Source organism: Acanthopagrus latus, chromosome 2 (genome assembly GCF_904848185.1).
Source record: "Acanthopagrus latus isolate v.2019 chromosome 2, fAcaLat1.1, whole genome shotgun sequence".
NCBI lineage: Eukaryota > Metazoa > Chordata > Actinopteri > Spariformes > Sparidae > Acanthopagrus > Acanthopagrus latus.
This window is the reverse complement of record NC_051040.1, coordinates 11440573-11456118: the sequence shown is the minus strand read 5'-3', so window position 1 is coordinate 11456118 and position 15546 is coordinate 11440573. Positions and strand designations below refer to the sequence as shown.

The 15546-nt window shown below is 39.7% G+C and overlaps 2 protein-coding genes across 2 annotated transcripts; both read left to right on the top strand.

Annotated features, from left to right (window-relative positions):
• Nucleotides 1-893: 893 nt before the first annotated feature.
• On the top strand, nucleotides 894-4093 carry LOC119008436 (extracellular calcium-sensing receptor-like). Its single transcript, XM_037078739.1, has 6 exons — nucleotides 894-1093; nucleotides 1194-1482; nucleotides 1588-2397; nucleotides 2491-2718; nucleotides 2918-3041; nucleotides 3180-4093. The coding sequence occupies exons 1-6, from the start codon at nucleotides 894-896 to the stop codon at nucleotides 4091-4093; spliced, it is 2565 nt and encodes an 854-aa protein (XP_036934634.1).
• A 1213-nt stretch (nucleotides 4094-5306) lies between these two features.
• Nucleotides 5307-14217, top strand: LOC119008426 (extracellular calcium-sensing receptor-like). Its single transcript, XM_037078717.1, has 6 exons — nucleotides 5307-5311; nucleotides 7740-7866; nucleotides 11660-12469; nucleotides 12602-12843; nucleotides 13009-13124; nucleotides 13304-14217. Exons 1-6 carry the CDS (start codon nucleotides 5307-5309, stop codon nucleotides 14215-14217), a joined length of 2214 nt encoding a protein of 737 aa, XP_036934612.1.
• Nucleotides 14218-15546: the final 1329 nt, after the last annotated feature.

The following is a 15546-nucleotide window of genomic DNA, read 5'->3' as shown; positions in this document are numbered from 1 at the left end:
TCTATGATTTATTTTTTTTATTTAAGTGTTTCCATGAGAAAATATTAAACATGCACTTCACAATGTTAAGAAATATATATTTTCTAAATTCTGTTTCTGCACCTGGTTCCAGTTTTTCTTGGATTCATGGTCTAAACTTCTGTAAATATTGAAATATCTTCTTAAGTTCAAAACAAAGAAACAACGACAACAGCAAACAACATTTCATAGTAAAAAAAAAAAAAAACGGACTCTGAGAACAGAAATGGATTTTAGATGAAAAGATATAAATTAAAGTTTTAAACTGTTGTGGTAATTTATATCTGTTAATAGTTATTTATTCATTTTTTTTATATTAATAGATAGATTCATGGGGTTTCTTTTACAAATTACAAACATCTTTATGACAGTTATGGATTAAAATCTGAAGACAACAGATGAAAAACACTGAAACAAATCTGTTTAAACTTGGCATGGATTTACTGTGACAGTTATTTGGATATACGCTGTCTCTTTTAATTAGCTTGCAACTGAACTGTGAAATGTTTATTTTTTTTTATTTTTTCTTTTTTGTTTAATATTTTAATCATGACACATTTTGTTTCAATAACAGAGCCAATTATTTGACCTCTGCTGGTTCACATTCACAGAGATCGCAGCATCATGGTGACAACACCGTGCTGCTGAGATACACTGAATACTATGTTGAAACCCCCAAAACAACAACGATTTCATAGAAGCTGCTTAGTTTCCATCCTCTGTTTTCTCTTTCCCAGAGGGGCATGTGCCTCATTTGCTTTACACCCAAAAATAGCAGGTCCATGGACATGAGATCTAAGGTTGAAAAGACGTTGACAGGGTATAAAGGACGCCACAGCATTTAAAAAAAAAAGACCAGCCTGCAGAGTGAAGCAATGCTACTGCTCAAGCTGGTCTTCCTGGTTCTTCTGATCAGGAGGGGGAAGTCGGTGTGCCGGCTGCAGGTGAGAGCACAACCACCTGAGCTGACGAAGGCTGGCGACTTCATCTTAGGAGGCATTTTCACCTTTCGTACTGGCTTCAGGGGCAGCGTGTCCACTTTTCAAACCTTGCCTGATCCTCAAACATGCCTGAAGTGAGTATGTCTTTTTGGTTTTGTGCGCTTTGTTTTATACATTTTCGGAAAAAAAAAAGAAAAGAAAAAAAAAATGATTTTATGTCTCTTTTTTCCCAAGCATAAATGTAAGAGAGTTCAAATTTGCCCAGACCATGATCTTTGCAATTGAGGAAATAAATCAAAATCCTGCTATTCTACCCAACCACACACTGGGCTACAAGATATTTAATTCATGTGGAATGACAAACATCATTAAGTCTGCTATAGATTCAGCCAATGGGCAGAGGGAGATCATAGATGAGAGGAACTGTACAAAGGCAGACACTGTGCAGGCTGTATTAGGCCACTCTGGCTCTGCACCTACAATGGGATTTGCTCGGATTTTAGGAAGGTTCCAGATACCAGTGGTAAACATTTCACTTTTATTCTGACTGCACATCAACAGTCATTGTCATAGTGTTTTCTTTGTGTAGGATTAACATGTAGATGACACATTTCTGTTGTTTTTACAGCTTAGCCACTTTGCAACCTGTGCTTGTCTGAGCAACAGAGAGGAGTTTCCATCATTCTTCCGAACTATTCCCAGCGATCTCCACCAGAGCAGAGCCCTGGCAAAGCTTGTCAAGCACTTTGGCTGGACCTGGGTGGGGGCGATTAGCAACAAAAACTCTTATGGTATTGACGGGATCACCACATTTATAGAAGCTGCAAAGGAAGAGGGGGTGTGCGTTGAGTATTACCACACATTTGGGCAAGAAGGTTCTCTTCATGAGTTAAAAACAGTAGTTGAAACTGTGAAGTACTCCACCTCTAAAGTCATCATGGCCTTCATGTCCCACAGAGAAATGAAGTTGCTGGTGGAAGAGCTGTACAAACAGAACATCACAGGACTGCAGTGGGTTGGCAGTGACGCCTGGATCACTGATCAGTCTTTGACTGACAGTGAGGGACACAGCATCCTGGTGGGCTCCCTGGGCTTTGTTGTCAGCCGAGCTAAGATCCCCGGGTTGGAGCAGCACCTGAGGCAGCTCCACCCCTCGCAGTTCCCCGACAGTCAGTTTGTCAGAGATTTCTGGGAAGATATGTTCGACTGTGCTCTGAACGGTTCCAACACACAGAGAAAGCCATGCCGTGGCTCTGAGAGCTTGCAGAATGTCAAATCATATTTCACAGATGTTTCCAAGCTAAGGTTCAGCAATAATGTGTACAAGTCTGTTTACGCAGTGGCTCATGCTCTCAACAACCTGGTCACATGCGAGGAGGGGAACGGCCCCTTCGCAAATGGGAGCTGTGCCAATACTGAATACATTCAACCATGGCAGGTTAGGAAGAGAACAGAAAGGTCCCTGATCTTTTTAATCATTGATTTGTTTCCATCCCATAAAACTCTGTTGGGGTTCTCCTTTTCTCTGCAGGTTCTACATCATTTGCAGAATATCAACTTCACAACAGGTCAGGGGGAAAGAGTGACCTTTGACCGGAATGGAGACTCACCTGCAAGATATGAACTCATAAATGTACAACGTGTTACCTCGGAGACAATGCATGTCGCCACAGTTGGTGTTTTTGATGTTACTCTTCCACATGGGCATCAGTTTATTATGAACGGCATGGAGATAGTGTGGGGAGGAGGAAGTCCCATGGTACATATTCACATTGCTTTGTTCTCACATTTGTGGCTGGTCGCTCACAATGCCATACTGTGTAATATTTCATAATCATCTAAAAATAAGGTGCTGGTTTACTGTGGCTGTCTCTCAGTGAATTCAAAATGAGTGAAAACCAACAGAAAAAGAACACAATATTAATTACCCATGACTTTTTTACTTATTCATGCACCAGGTGCCTGTCTCAGTGTGCAGTGAGAGCTGTCCCCCAGGAAAACGCAAAGTCCTGCAGAAAAGAAAACCTGTTTGCTGTTATGACTGTATACCATGTGGAGAAGGAGAAATCAGCAACATTACAGGTTTGATTCAGAAAAAAAAAAAAACAAACACACTTTTTCAATGCGAAATATATTGTTGAAAATATTGTTAAAATGTGCATGTCCGTCTCCCTGATGATCATAGAACCTAATCAATGTTTTTGTGTCTTTGAAAAACAGATTCTTTTGAGTGCCTCAAATGTCCCATTTATTACTGGCCAAACACCAGAGGAGACACATGCATCCTGAAGGAGACTGAATTTTTGTCTTATGCAGAGATTATGGGGATAATTTTAACATTCTTTTGTTTGGTCGGGGTGATTTTGACAGCTGTGATAACATCAGTGTTTTTTCACTTTCGAGACACTCCTGTTGTCAGGGCCAACAACTCTGAGCTGAGCTTCCTGCTGCTCTTCTCCTTGAGTCTGTGTTTCCTGTGTTCTCTGACCTTCATCGGCCGGCCCTCTGAGTGGTCCTGCATGCTGCGACACACAGCATTCGGCATCACCTTTGTTCTCTGTATCTCTTGTGTCATGGGGAAAACAATAGTGGTGTTAATGGCCTTCAGGGCCACACTCCCAGGTAGTGATGTGATGAAATGGTTTGGGCCTGCACAGCAGAAACTCAGTGTTCTGGGTTTCACTCTTATACAAGTTATCACATGTATCCTCTGGTTAACAATTTCTCCTCCTTTTCCCTTTAAGAATTTTAAAACATTCAAGGATAAAATCATCTTAGAGTGTGCTCTGGGCTCAGCTGTAGGCTTTTGGGCTGTACTTGGGTACATAGGACTTTTGGCCATATTATGTTCTATTCTTGCTTTTCAGGCTCGCAAACTGCCTGATAATTTCAATGAGGCCAAATTTATCACCTTTAGCATGTTGATATTCTGCGCTGTATGGATCACTTTTATCCCAGCGTATGTCAGCTCTCCTGGGAAGTTCACTGTAGCTGTGGAGATATTTGCTATTTTAGCCTCCAGTTATGGACTTCTCTTCTGCATTTTTATCCCCAAATGTTATATTATTCTGCTGAGGCCAGAACTAAATACCAAAAAGCATATAATGAGTAAAACAAAAGATATATATCATTAATTAATTACCAATCTATTACATTTGAAAAAATACAGTATATTTTGCATGCAATAATGAATTACTAGTCAGAGACTCGATGATCTTGATTTGCATTGCATAATTATTTGATTATCCTCACTAACCGACATACAGTTTTCACAGCTAGTTCACATGCACAATATGCATTAAATGACATGTTCTTTATAGTGAGGGGGGGACTGTTCCTGAATAATTACCTAATCAATAATTAAGTCAGTTTAAAAAATAAAGAGCTTTTCAGGTAAAATAACCACAATATTGCTCCAGCAAAATCATTTTCAAAATCGAAGATTTGTTATTACCTTATGACGTTGTATAAACTTGAATTAAACTTTTGAGATTACAAAAAGACCATATGTTGTGTATCTTTTGACCAATCTATTTCCTCCACCATCCTTCTTAGCCCAAAAATCTTCTTAGAGAAAATAAATGTTTATTCATTACTGCATCATTGATGTAGGCTTTATAGGTAAAGACATTGTAGGGAATCAATACTGATTATTAATTATTAATTAAGTATTATGATTAATTGATACAATTATCATAGTTCATTAATAAAACATAGGTAACTGTGATTCATTAATGAACACGGGGCACCACCCTGAAATCAGGGATCAATAATCAAATGATATACCTTCAGCCTCAAAGCCTGAAATTAGTCAAATTGTCAGAAAATATAAATAATGAGATAAGAGGGAAGGCGTAAATCTAAGCACTGACCATGCCAACCAGCTGTTATAATAACATGGGATTGTGCAAAATAATCGCAGATACTGTTCAGTGTGTGTGCATGTGTATGTGGGAGGGGAGGAGGGAGTCCCTTGTAAAGACTACAAAGATGGCCGAACATGGCTTGGGAAGTCACGTTCACTTGACTACAAATTTAAGAACAAACTTACGAAATCTTGTTGGAGAGACTACAGGAAATGCCGGACAGGACTTGGCGAAGTAATTTAGAAGGGTAGTACCCACAGTTCCAAAAAGGTAGTTGTGCTACCTCTGAAGTCAATAAAGGGGATATCGCTAGACAGATGTTCTTATGTTATAGCGGTGTTATTAGTTTCAGACTATAACAGATCGCTCATAAGTCTACTTGTGTTGAGGTGTGTGTGTGTGTGTGTGCGTGTGTGGGAGTTAGTACAAGGAAAGAAGCTAAGCGAGTGCTTATCAGACAACAGCAAATAACTCAACGACCATGTGGTACACAGCGGTCGTTTCTCCCTCAACCAGTGGTCCGCTGATCAAGCCGGAATATGACATACTGTGGTTACACATAGTGGCAAAACTACACAAGCTGGATCAGCCTGAATGAGCTCCTAGCGAGCGTAATAACAGGGTTAGCATACAGTACAATCAACTATAAGTAGGACTTGGCGGTCCCTTCACAACAAAACACAAGCATAACAAAAGCACGCTATTCTATCTGTTTCTGCCCGAACAGTAGCCTCTTATTTGGGTCGCTCGTTGCAACTAGCGTGTGTCCCATCTGTCTTGAAAGTCAAACTCGCTTTGGACGCGAGCGCGGGGTCACCTGTAGTGTCCTACAAGGCAGGCAGCTATCATGTGGCGTTGTCGACCTGACGGAAGGATCGGACCTTGTGGGGTTCCGTCTCCTTCTGAAGATAATCTCTTCCCTCTGCAGGCGGTGAGGAATGACTGGGTTGTGCAGTGTTCCTCTGTGGATCTAAAAACAATAATTATTGGGACAAAAACAAAAGTAAAACAAAAACAGTCTCTGGCTCGTCCAGCGAGGAGGGAACTGAAGCTTAGCTCAAGCAAAATGAAAAATGTTTCTCAAAGTACACCCTTACGGTAACTGTTGCATGAAACCGGAGTCTCCTCACAACATAACGCTCCCTGGGACGTGCAGTAGGGTCTGCTGACCTTCCTTTGTTCTTCAACTCCTCATGCTAATGAGGCCCATGTAGTTAGGCTTTTGATTTCTCCTAGAGGCCTTCTCTTCGTTTCAGCCATGTGGCATGACGCCCAAAAACATAAACATTTTCTTCAAGGCTATGGACTACAATTTTCCTCACCAGATCTGAAAGGAAGTAGCCTGTGTGGCTTTGATTTCAATAATGTGTTTATAAACTGTCCACAATGAGTCAAACAGTGTCATTGGAGGAGAATGGTAGACCAGACCTGCTTTTCAAAACCTGGTGCTTGCATCACCGACAATGCAATTTAACTACTGAGTGACACCATGGGGCATTTTATCAGATTACATGCAGCTTCCTCTGGAGCTATGACATACTTTTCACATATACAGTATTACTGTATTATTAACACAATATGTGTTAGTATACAATGCGATAATATGATGAATTAATGGAGTAACTGTTTAATATATATGTTATCCATTAGAAAAGGCCCATAGTGTACTATGCAGAGCTACAAGGTGTATAGACAAAACACACAACAAGGATTAAATGATGTGCTCATGTTCTTCAATAATTATTCAATTATAATTAGTTTTTTTTATGTGTAATTTGATGCATAAGGAGAAAATTCTAATCATCTTATTATCTTGTCTCATGAATAATGATGACATGTATGGTACATTGCTGTTTTATGATGATTTTTTTTTTTTAAATGCGTGTACATCCGCTTGTTATTTAGTGCTGGTTTCCAGAATCAGCTGGAAGAAGTGAACCAATTCAGCCTCATTAAACATCCCAAACCTAGTCAGTAAACATGATTAAGATTGATTGTTTTTAGGAGACAGGGCCCATGTGTATTCTTGTCAGATTTACTTTTCATGCCTGACATCCTTCAGGTCTTACCTCAGAGGGTGGCCTACTAAGTTGCCTCCTACACCTGAGTAGCAGAGAAGAAGCTATAAAACACATCCTTCCAAGAATCCTGACTGTGCCAAAGGCGAGGCTCTGAGATGACATCAGTCACATTTTTCTTCTTAACACTGTTCACTTGGATGGTGTCATCTGGCACATGGTTCAGAGTGGACCAGTGTACTGAGCTTAGTCAGCATGTGTCTGATGAAGAGACAACGGGCTTCAGCTCAAATGCATCATATAAAAAGGCTGCTACTCATGACAGAACAAAACTGTCACTTAATTGTGAGAGGTGAGTATATTGTTGGTAGATTAGTGTTTTCTGTTTCCTTCATTTTCTTCATCTTGTATGTTGCTGTCAAGGACTTGGATACCCAAGTGTGGTTTATCAGAGATTCATCAGCAATTAACCTGTAATTTAACTTTTTCCTCAGCGGGGAAGCAGCCTGACTTATGGGGGCCTAAACACTACACTGAGAGACCCCTCAAAAGACAATTAGATAATCTCTGGTGAACTTCTCATGACTCACTTTCATGATAATCTGATACACATTAACAGTCGCACAGGTTATTATGCTCTTCACATTGCACTGGAATATTTGAAGATATTGTTTTACCAGTATTTCACAATTTTCTTGCTTCTTAAGTGCCAGTTTAGCTTGTGTCTGGTTAAAAATGATGAGTAATTGGGTGATTAATGCAATGTGTGGTGGTAGTTAAAGGTCATGGGTATGTGTGTGATCATGAACTGATGTGTGTTTATCTGTGGTTTTATCCCACTCGTCTGACTGCACTCGCTTCCCTGGTGTGACTTTAAACTGCTTGTTCTTGAACAGCTGTGTGAACCTGTTGCAAAGAGTGAAAGACATTGTGGAAAGAGAGAAGCAAAACAGGCATGTCCACGAGTGTCAATTTCAGGAGTTCTTGGTGTTCTTCTTTTCTGAGACCCGCTGCCGTCTTGAGGTGAGCGGCAGAGGTCAATATTAAGGGGAAGCAATTTAGACCAGCACATGTTCACAATTATTGCCATTTTGTCTATGCATTGCATTTCCACTTGTTTTAATGTGTTACTAAATTTATTATGATCATGTTTGTTTGTGATTTCCCTTCAAGCAGATGAAGACTGATAATCAGAGAACACATTTGAATTACAGATGTCTTTGTCCTTCGTCTGTTCCACTGAGATCTGTGGCTCATTGCTCCCACATCATCACCTATGTTGTAGAGGACTGCTGGCAAACAATGGATTGCTTCCTTGAGATAAAAATCTTTGGACTTGGATCTGCATTTTTAGAGTTCCTAGACTCTAAGACTCAAAGACTGTCAAAGAAGTCTTACATCTGCTATGTGCAGGTTTGCATATATATCCACAATATTTCTTTGCAGTGCCTAAGTTCTGCAAAAGTCTCTGAATAAAAGTGTGTTTCACAATAAAGTCAGTGCTCAAATCAAAAATACTGTAAACTTTGAAAGTATTGCAATCATGCCATGCTCTGTTGTGATGACAGATTTAAAGCAAAATGCAAATTTAAGTCAATATGAAAAGACCTTGTGTGTACCGGTATACCGTATGTTTCTATACGATTTTCCTAAAAGTGCAGAATTATCAGGTTTGCATATAACCACATCTGCACTGAGTCATTTCCATATATTTTCAGCGGCTGCCATGGAAGTTTTGTGCACCACTCGCTCATAAAGAAGTAATTCTAAAACAAACAGGTAATATTAAAACCAAGTATCTCATTCTTTACAAGAAAAGCATACACGTTTTTCCTTGAAAAGTCACATAATAATCCAAACCTTTTTTCTCACATGGCATCAAATTTGCTGTTTAAACAGGTGGGGTGGAGAATGTGCGGCCTGTAGACACCAGCAGATGGGCTGCAAGATGTTTTCTGGCAGCTGTGTTACTGCATGGAATCTACATGACAAGAGTAAAGACATCACCAAACCGAGATGGTCCTGCTCATGGCGGTAACTCTTCAATGGTGGTGCTTTTTACCATGACATGGCACTGTTTTTCCCCACCACGCAGCATCCATCTGCCCTCTGAGTGGTCCCGGATAGCTGCAGGGATCACTGTTGTCTGCTCCTTCTCTTGTGGTCTCGGAAGAACTGTGCATGTGTGCATTGCCTGCAGGACTGCTCTTTCCATCATGAAACTGTTTTGCAGCACACAGCTGCATTGCAGGGCTCTGCCTTTGACTGTACTGTTTATCTGGCTGACCCTCAACCCTCCTTTCACAAATAAGATCACAAGACACTGGTTTGAAGACATAATTGATGAAACTATGGGATCAACACCAAAATCGTGGGCTGTGGTAAGGCAGATAGAGCTACTGGCCACTTTTTACTGTCTGTTTGTCTCACTTCCCAGTGTGCTACAATCCATCCTTACAAAATTAAACGTTTTAAGCGTCCTCTTAAATGTGCAGCTGATAACCTGCCTACAGAATTCAAGGGTACCAACAAAATATGTACTGCTTATCAAGATCAACCGGTTACTTTAAAAAAATATATTAACCTATGCAAACCTATCACACTATATAGTTCTAAAGTTGAATGTGATGTGAACATGACACTCTCAATAAAAATAAGTAAAATTAAATAAGGCCATAATGTTCAATATTTTCTTCATTAATACTCTCTCAGCATGCAGTTTTGCATAACGAATTCACAGAACACATGCACTATAGCTTGAATAATAAATACTAATAATACATAAAATAATAAAAAAGAATAATAAATCTCCTGTACATATCAACTCTCTTTGAGAATACTAATTTTTTTTTTCTTTTTACCTGGTGAAGATTGCAAATACTCCACAGTGATTGGAGTGGTGACAGTTGGATGTAAAAAAAAAACCCTCTCACATTATATTTCTATTAGTTTTATTACCATTGCACACATCGTTGACTGAAGAAACACTTGTACAATAGTATACTATCTCAATATTAAACTTTTTTTTCAATGTAAACGTGTCCTGTGTGATTTTTTTTTTCTATCTATGTTTTATAATGTCATTTTCACTTAAACTGTTTACCGTAACCTTATATGGGAAAACATAACAATGTAGGCCATTTGACATTATTTTTCAATGAATCATAGTAAATGTGCTTATTAACTGTTAAATGAACATTAATTTCAATCAAGCCCTAATACACCACACACACACACACACACACACACACACACACACACACACACACACACACACACACACACACACACACACAGAGGTCCATGAACAAACAAGCAGTGTTTATGACAGACAGTGGGGGCTTTATTCCACATACATTTTCTGCATTTTAAACCAGTACATTGTGTCGTAGTCATTCTGTATGCTAGGCAGATACTATTAGTGGATCAGCTTTGCAAATGGTTCCCCATCATCAACCAAAAGAATGCATATCAATGTGGCACAGAAAGACAGGAAGTTACTGCATTTTGCCTAACAGGAAACAAACTCTCATAGCCTACTTCCTGGCTTCACACTGTAGTGCTTTATGCAACATTAATCGAGAATCAGTAACATGATAATGAGGGATAATTATTAACTATGATGAATAATAAGCTCCAACTGACATTAGATAAGCTCAGGGCCCCAACCTCCAAGAAGGGAAAGGATAGAAAATTCAACAATTCAGTCTCATAAAAAGGTACTGAATTGTGGCGAGAACAGGCAAACAATGTTGGTGCTCACACCATTAGTTCACTGATATGCACAGCCCAGGGCAGGAAGGACCTGCAGTGGGTGGTGATGGCAGCAGAGCATGTCATTGGGATTACACTACACTGGCCAACTCCACAAAAAGGCCATCTGTATTGTTAAGGGCTGTACTCACCCCGGACATTACTTGTTCTCACCCCAGCCCTCTGGGAAGATATATATATATATATCTACCAGATCTAAAACAAACAGACTGAAGAACAGTTTCTTCCCACAGGCAGTGAAATGCACTATAAAGCCAAGGCCCCAGGCCAGGGTTTGTTTCATTGGAGGGGAGGGTAGCTTGTGATGGGTTGGGTACCTATTACTCTATTTACTCTGCTGGCAGTAACAAAGTCAGACAACCAAACATGCAAATTGATCGGACAGACAGGGTTCATGGAATTTTCAAAAGAAGCTGATCTTATGATTGGAGGAGTTTTCTCTATAACTAGTACACGCACACTGATTGATAATGGCTACCAGGCAATTCCATTTGCATACTGCACAAAGTAAGTGACTTAAAAATGGTAAATATGTATGCAATGTCATAGCACAATAACATGTTTTATGTGCCACTCTGACATGTTGCAGAATGATTTGCTGTAATAACTTGCTTGTCATTAATGTGTCAGCCCTTACCACTTCTTTCCAGGTGGAATGACAGAGAATTAAAATTTGCCAGGACAGTGATTTTTACTGTGGAGGAAATCAACAGGGATACTAAGCTCCTTCCTGGAGTGAGTCTTGGCTATAGGCTGTACAATGGCTGTGGAAATGAAAACCTTTTACGAGCAGCTGTAGAAGCTGTAAATGGAGAGAATTCGAAAGGTTGCAGGGGTCAGATCCAGGCTTTCTTAGGCCATTCATCCTCGGGAGTGAGTAAAGACATAAACAGCCAACTAAGTCTGTTGTCTGTTCCACAGGTGAGAAAAAAATACATGGCACATAACTGCAATCTAACCTTGTTTAACATTCTATTAGTTTTTTTGTTATACATGATGTAGTGTAGTTTGCATGTTTTTTTTGTTTTTTGTGTTTTTTTAGGTTAGCCATCTTTCAACCTGTGCTTGTTTGAGTGACAAAAGACTATATCCCACCTTCTTCAGAACTGTGCCAAGTGACCACTTCCAAATAATTGGTCTGGTGCAGCTTATGAAATATTTTCACTGGCAATGGGTTGGGATTATTCACTCTGAACAACTGTATGCAGAGCAAGGGACAGCCGAATTCACTAATGAAGCAATGAAAGTGGGCATATGTGTTGAATACAGGCTACCTTTCTCTGAAACATCTCAAATCATCTCAAAGTTGAATGCTATTGTAGATATGCTGAGGGAATCCTCATCAAAGGTGGTCCTCTTGTTTATGTCCTTGTCCGTCACAAAAACGTTCCTGTCCACAATGGAGAATTATAACATAACTGGGAAGCAGTGGGTCGGCAGTGAGTCTTGGATCACACAAGCAGACCTGGCGTCTGTTGAGAGAAAAAATATTCTACAGGGGGCAATGGGCTTTGCCCTCCCTCAGGCATCCATACCAGGTCTTGGTGAATTCTTACTTAGCTTGAAACCTTCTGATGAACCACACAGTGATATAATTAAAGCTATGTGGGAGCAATTCTTTGACTGCAGCTTTTCTCCATCAAATACCTCTGCTATGTGCACTGGCACAGAGGATCTCAGGACAGTGTCCAGTGACTACACAGATGTGACACATTTCAGGCCTGAGAATAATGTGTACAAAGCTGTGTACTTGGTGGCATATGCCCTTCATGCACTACTGCAATGTGAGAATGGGTTTAATCCCACAACAGGAAAGCCCTGTGTGAACAAAAGTGAAGTTCAGCCTAAGTTGGTAAGTTCTAGTAAATTCAAATATTAAATCATTTTCATTAAATGTTCAATTTGATTACAAAATGTCTTGATGGTTTCTCTTTGGCTTTGTTGCTATATTGAGACCAAATTGTGTCAAATTATCTCTCTGAAGGTGTTGGAACATATTAAGTATGTGAACTTCACAACACAGAATGGGGCCAAGGTTTTCTTTGATGAAAATGGAGAGTCAGTTGCCCAGTATGACTTAGTTAACTGGCAGATGAAAGAAGATGGTTCTGCTGAGATTGTGAATATTGGTCACTACGATACCTCTTTCCCAGATGGGAGACATTTTAAACTAAAAGACAACACCAAAATAGTTTGGGGAGGAAACAGTGATCAGGTAAAGACAGTGTAAAGTTGCATGTCAAACCCTGGATCTCAAGATGAGTCTTAAGAGAATCTCATTTTTGTTATCTAATTTTGGATGACAGCTGAATTATGCAATGTCAGTGATGTCCAAAACTTTGTTGTATTATTGACTTTTACATCCTGTGTTATGCCTTATCAGCTACCAAGGTCTGTCTGCAGAGAACCATGCCCACCAGGGACTCGTAAGGCCACAAACAAGTTCATGCCTGTTTGCTGTTTTGACTGCTTTGAGTGCCCTGAGGGAACAATAAGTAATCAGACAAGTGAGTAAGAATTTTCAAATTTAATTTAAGTCACGTGTATTGACTTCAGTATGTATTTAATGGTGATACATTTAAATACATGACACACAAATATTAATAAAAAGTGGTTTGATTGTGTTTTAACAAGTTGTAATTGTATTTATGTTTGATTTTTTTCTATGATGTATCTGTTTTAACAGATTCTCTAGACTGTTTGACCTGTCCGCCTGAATTCTGGCCAAATGAAAAGAAGGATCAGTGTCTACCCAAACCTACTGAATACCTGTCTTACAAAGAGGTCATGGGGGCACTTTTAACCGGATTTGGCTGTGTTGGTATATTTTTATCCCTTCTGACATTGATTATTTTTTTGACTCATAAAGAAACTCCCATTGTAAAAGCCAACAACTCTGAACTGAGCTTTTTGCTTCTCTTCTCATTAAAACTGTGTTTCCTATGTTCTCTGACCTTCATCGGCCAGCCATCCGAGTGGTCCTGCATGCTGCGACACACAGCATTTGGGATCACCTTTGTCCTCTGTATCTCTTGTGTTCTTGGCAAAACTATAGTGGTTTTAATGGCCTTCCGAGCAACACTTCCAGGCAGCAATGTGATGAAATGGTTTGGTCCTACACAGCAGAGGCTCAGTGTTCTCACTTTCACCCTTATTCAGATTGTGATTTGTATCCTTTGGCTGACAATCAGCCCTCCATTTCCAAAGATGAACACGAAGTACTATAAAGAAAAGATAATCTTGGAGTGTGCACTGGGTTCATCTGTTGGATTCTGGGCTGTGTTGAGTTATAATGGTCTTCTTGCTCTTTTGTGCTTTATACTAGCTTTTCTTGCCAGGAAGCTGCCAGACAGCTTTAATGAAGCCAAACTGATAACCTTTAGCATGCTGATATTCTGTGCAGTCTGGATCACATTCATCCCAGCATATGTCAGTTCTCCTGGCAAGTTTACTGTAGCTGTGGAGATATTTGCTATCCTGGCATCCAGCTTCGGTTTGCTGGCATGCATTTATTTCCCAAAATGTTATATTATTATCTTCAGACCAGAACAAAACTCAAAAAAGCATATGATGAGGAAAATACAACCAATAACGCTTTAATCTATAGTTTAGTGTCTTCTTAAACAAATAGCATTACTGTGGCCATAAATAAACCCAGTTTGCTGAATAGTCTGATAGATAATGTAGAAACACAAGACATTGTTGGAGCCTAAATTATGATCACTCCTTGTGATGTGTTGAATAAATTAAATACACTGACTTGTGTTCTTTCCTGTGTTTCTTTTGACTATACTGTATACAGTCTATGGAATAATCCAAAATGTTTCAACTTGCAACTGTGTAGAGGGGTATTTTAGAGCAATGAAAGCAATATTGTAAAAGTCAAAATGATAGGGAGCACAAAACAGTCTTTCCACTATCAGTATCAGCCATCAATGTGTCAATTAGTTGGTTAGGTAGCTATTAATTAGTACTTAAATCTAAACACACTATGCAAAATGCATGTTTTCATCACTCCACTTGATGTTTTACTTTGAGTCTGAATGGTACAGACGTGTCACTACCATTTTTTAGGTGCTCTTCCAAATATCCATAGTTGGTTAGCTGCAGCACTTAAAACAGCATTGGTGAACTGAATGATAGGTGGTGAGCCTGAGATGGTCAGTATCATAGTTTAAACAGTTTGTACATCATAGTATTAAAAGCTCAGTTGACTGTTAATATTTAAATTCCAGGTTTAGTCTGATTTTTGATCATTGTTCATGTCAATTTATCAAACATCTGTGGATGAAAAAAGAAGGTTTCTTCTGTAGAAACATTATGTAACTATTTTATCTAAATACAGCTTCAGAATCCCTTTGATGGGATTTAATGGTGTGTCTCAGCTAGTGTTGTGTCGGCCGTGAACGTGTCGTTCGAACGAACAAATCTTTTAAGAGAATGAAGTGAACGGAATCACTTCATGAACTGATTCGTTCCTTTCTCAGTTCAGTTGAGCTCAGCCGCGATCATGCCGGCCGGGAGTGGAACTGTGAGAACTGTGAGGATGTGATTCACGTTCGCGCTCCGATTCGTTCATGATTCGCAAACCTACTGCACACAGAGAACTGTTGCTGAGGATGTGATTCTCGTTCATGTACTGTGCTGACAGTGGCGCTGTGTCACTCACTCACTCACTCACTCACTCAGGGCAGAGGAGTTGATTCACGTTCAGTAACCGTACTGCTAAAATTAGCACTGTGTTGCTAACATCCGTGTAGCATCAAGTGATTTTACTGCACAGTAAAAGTCACTCACGTTCGCGAACATGATTCTCAGACCTGCTGAGGACGTGAATCACGTTCGCAAATGTGATTCACGTTCTCGCTGATTCAGTGACAGCGCTGTGCGAACGTGTTTCACGTCCTTAGCAGGTCGTTCGCAAACAAC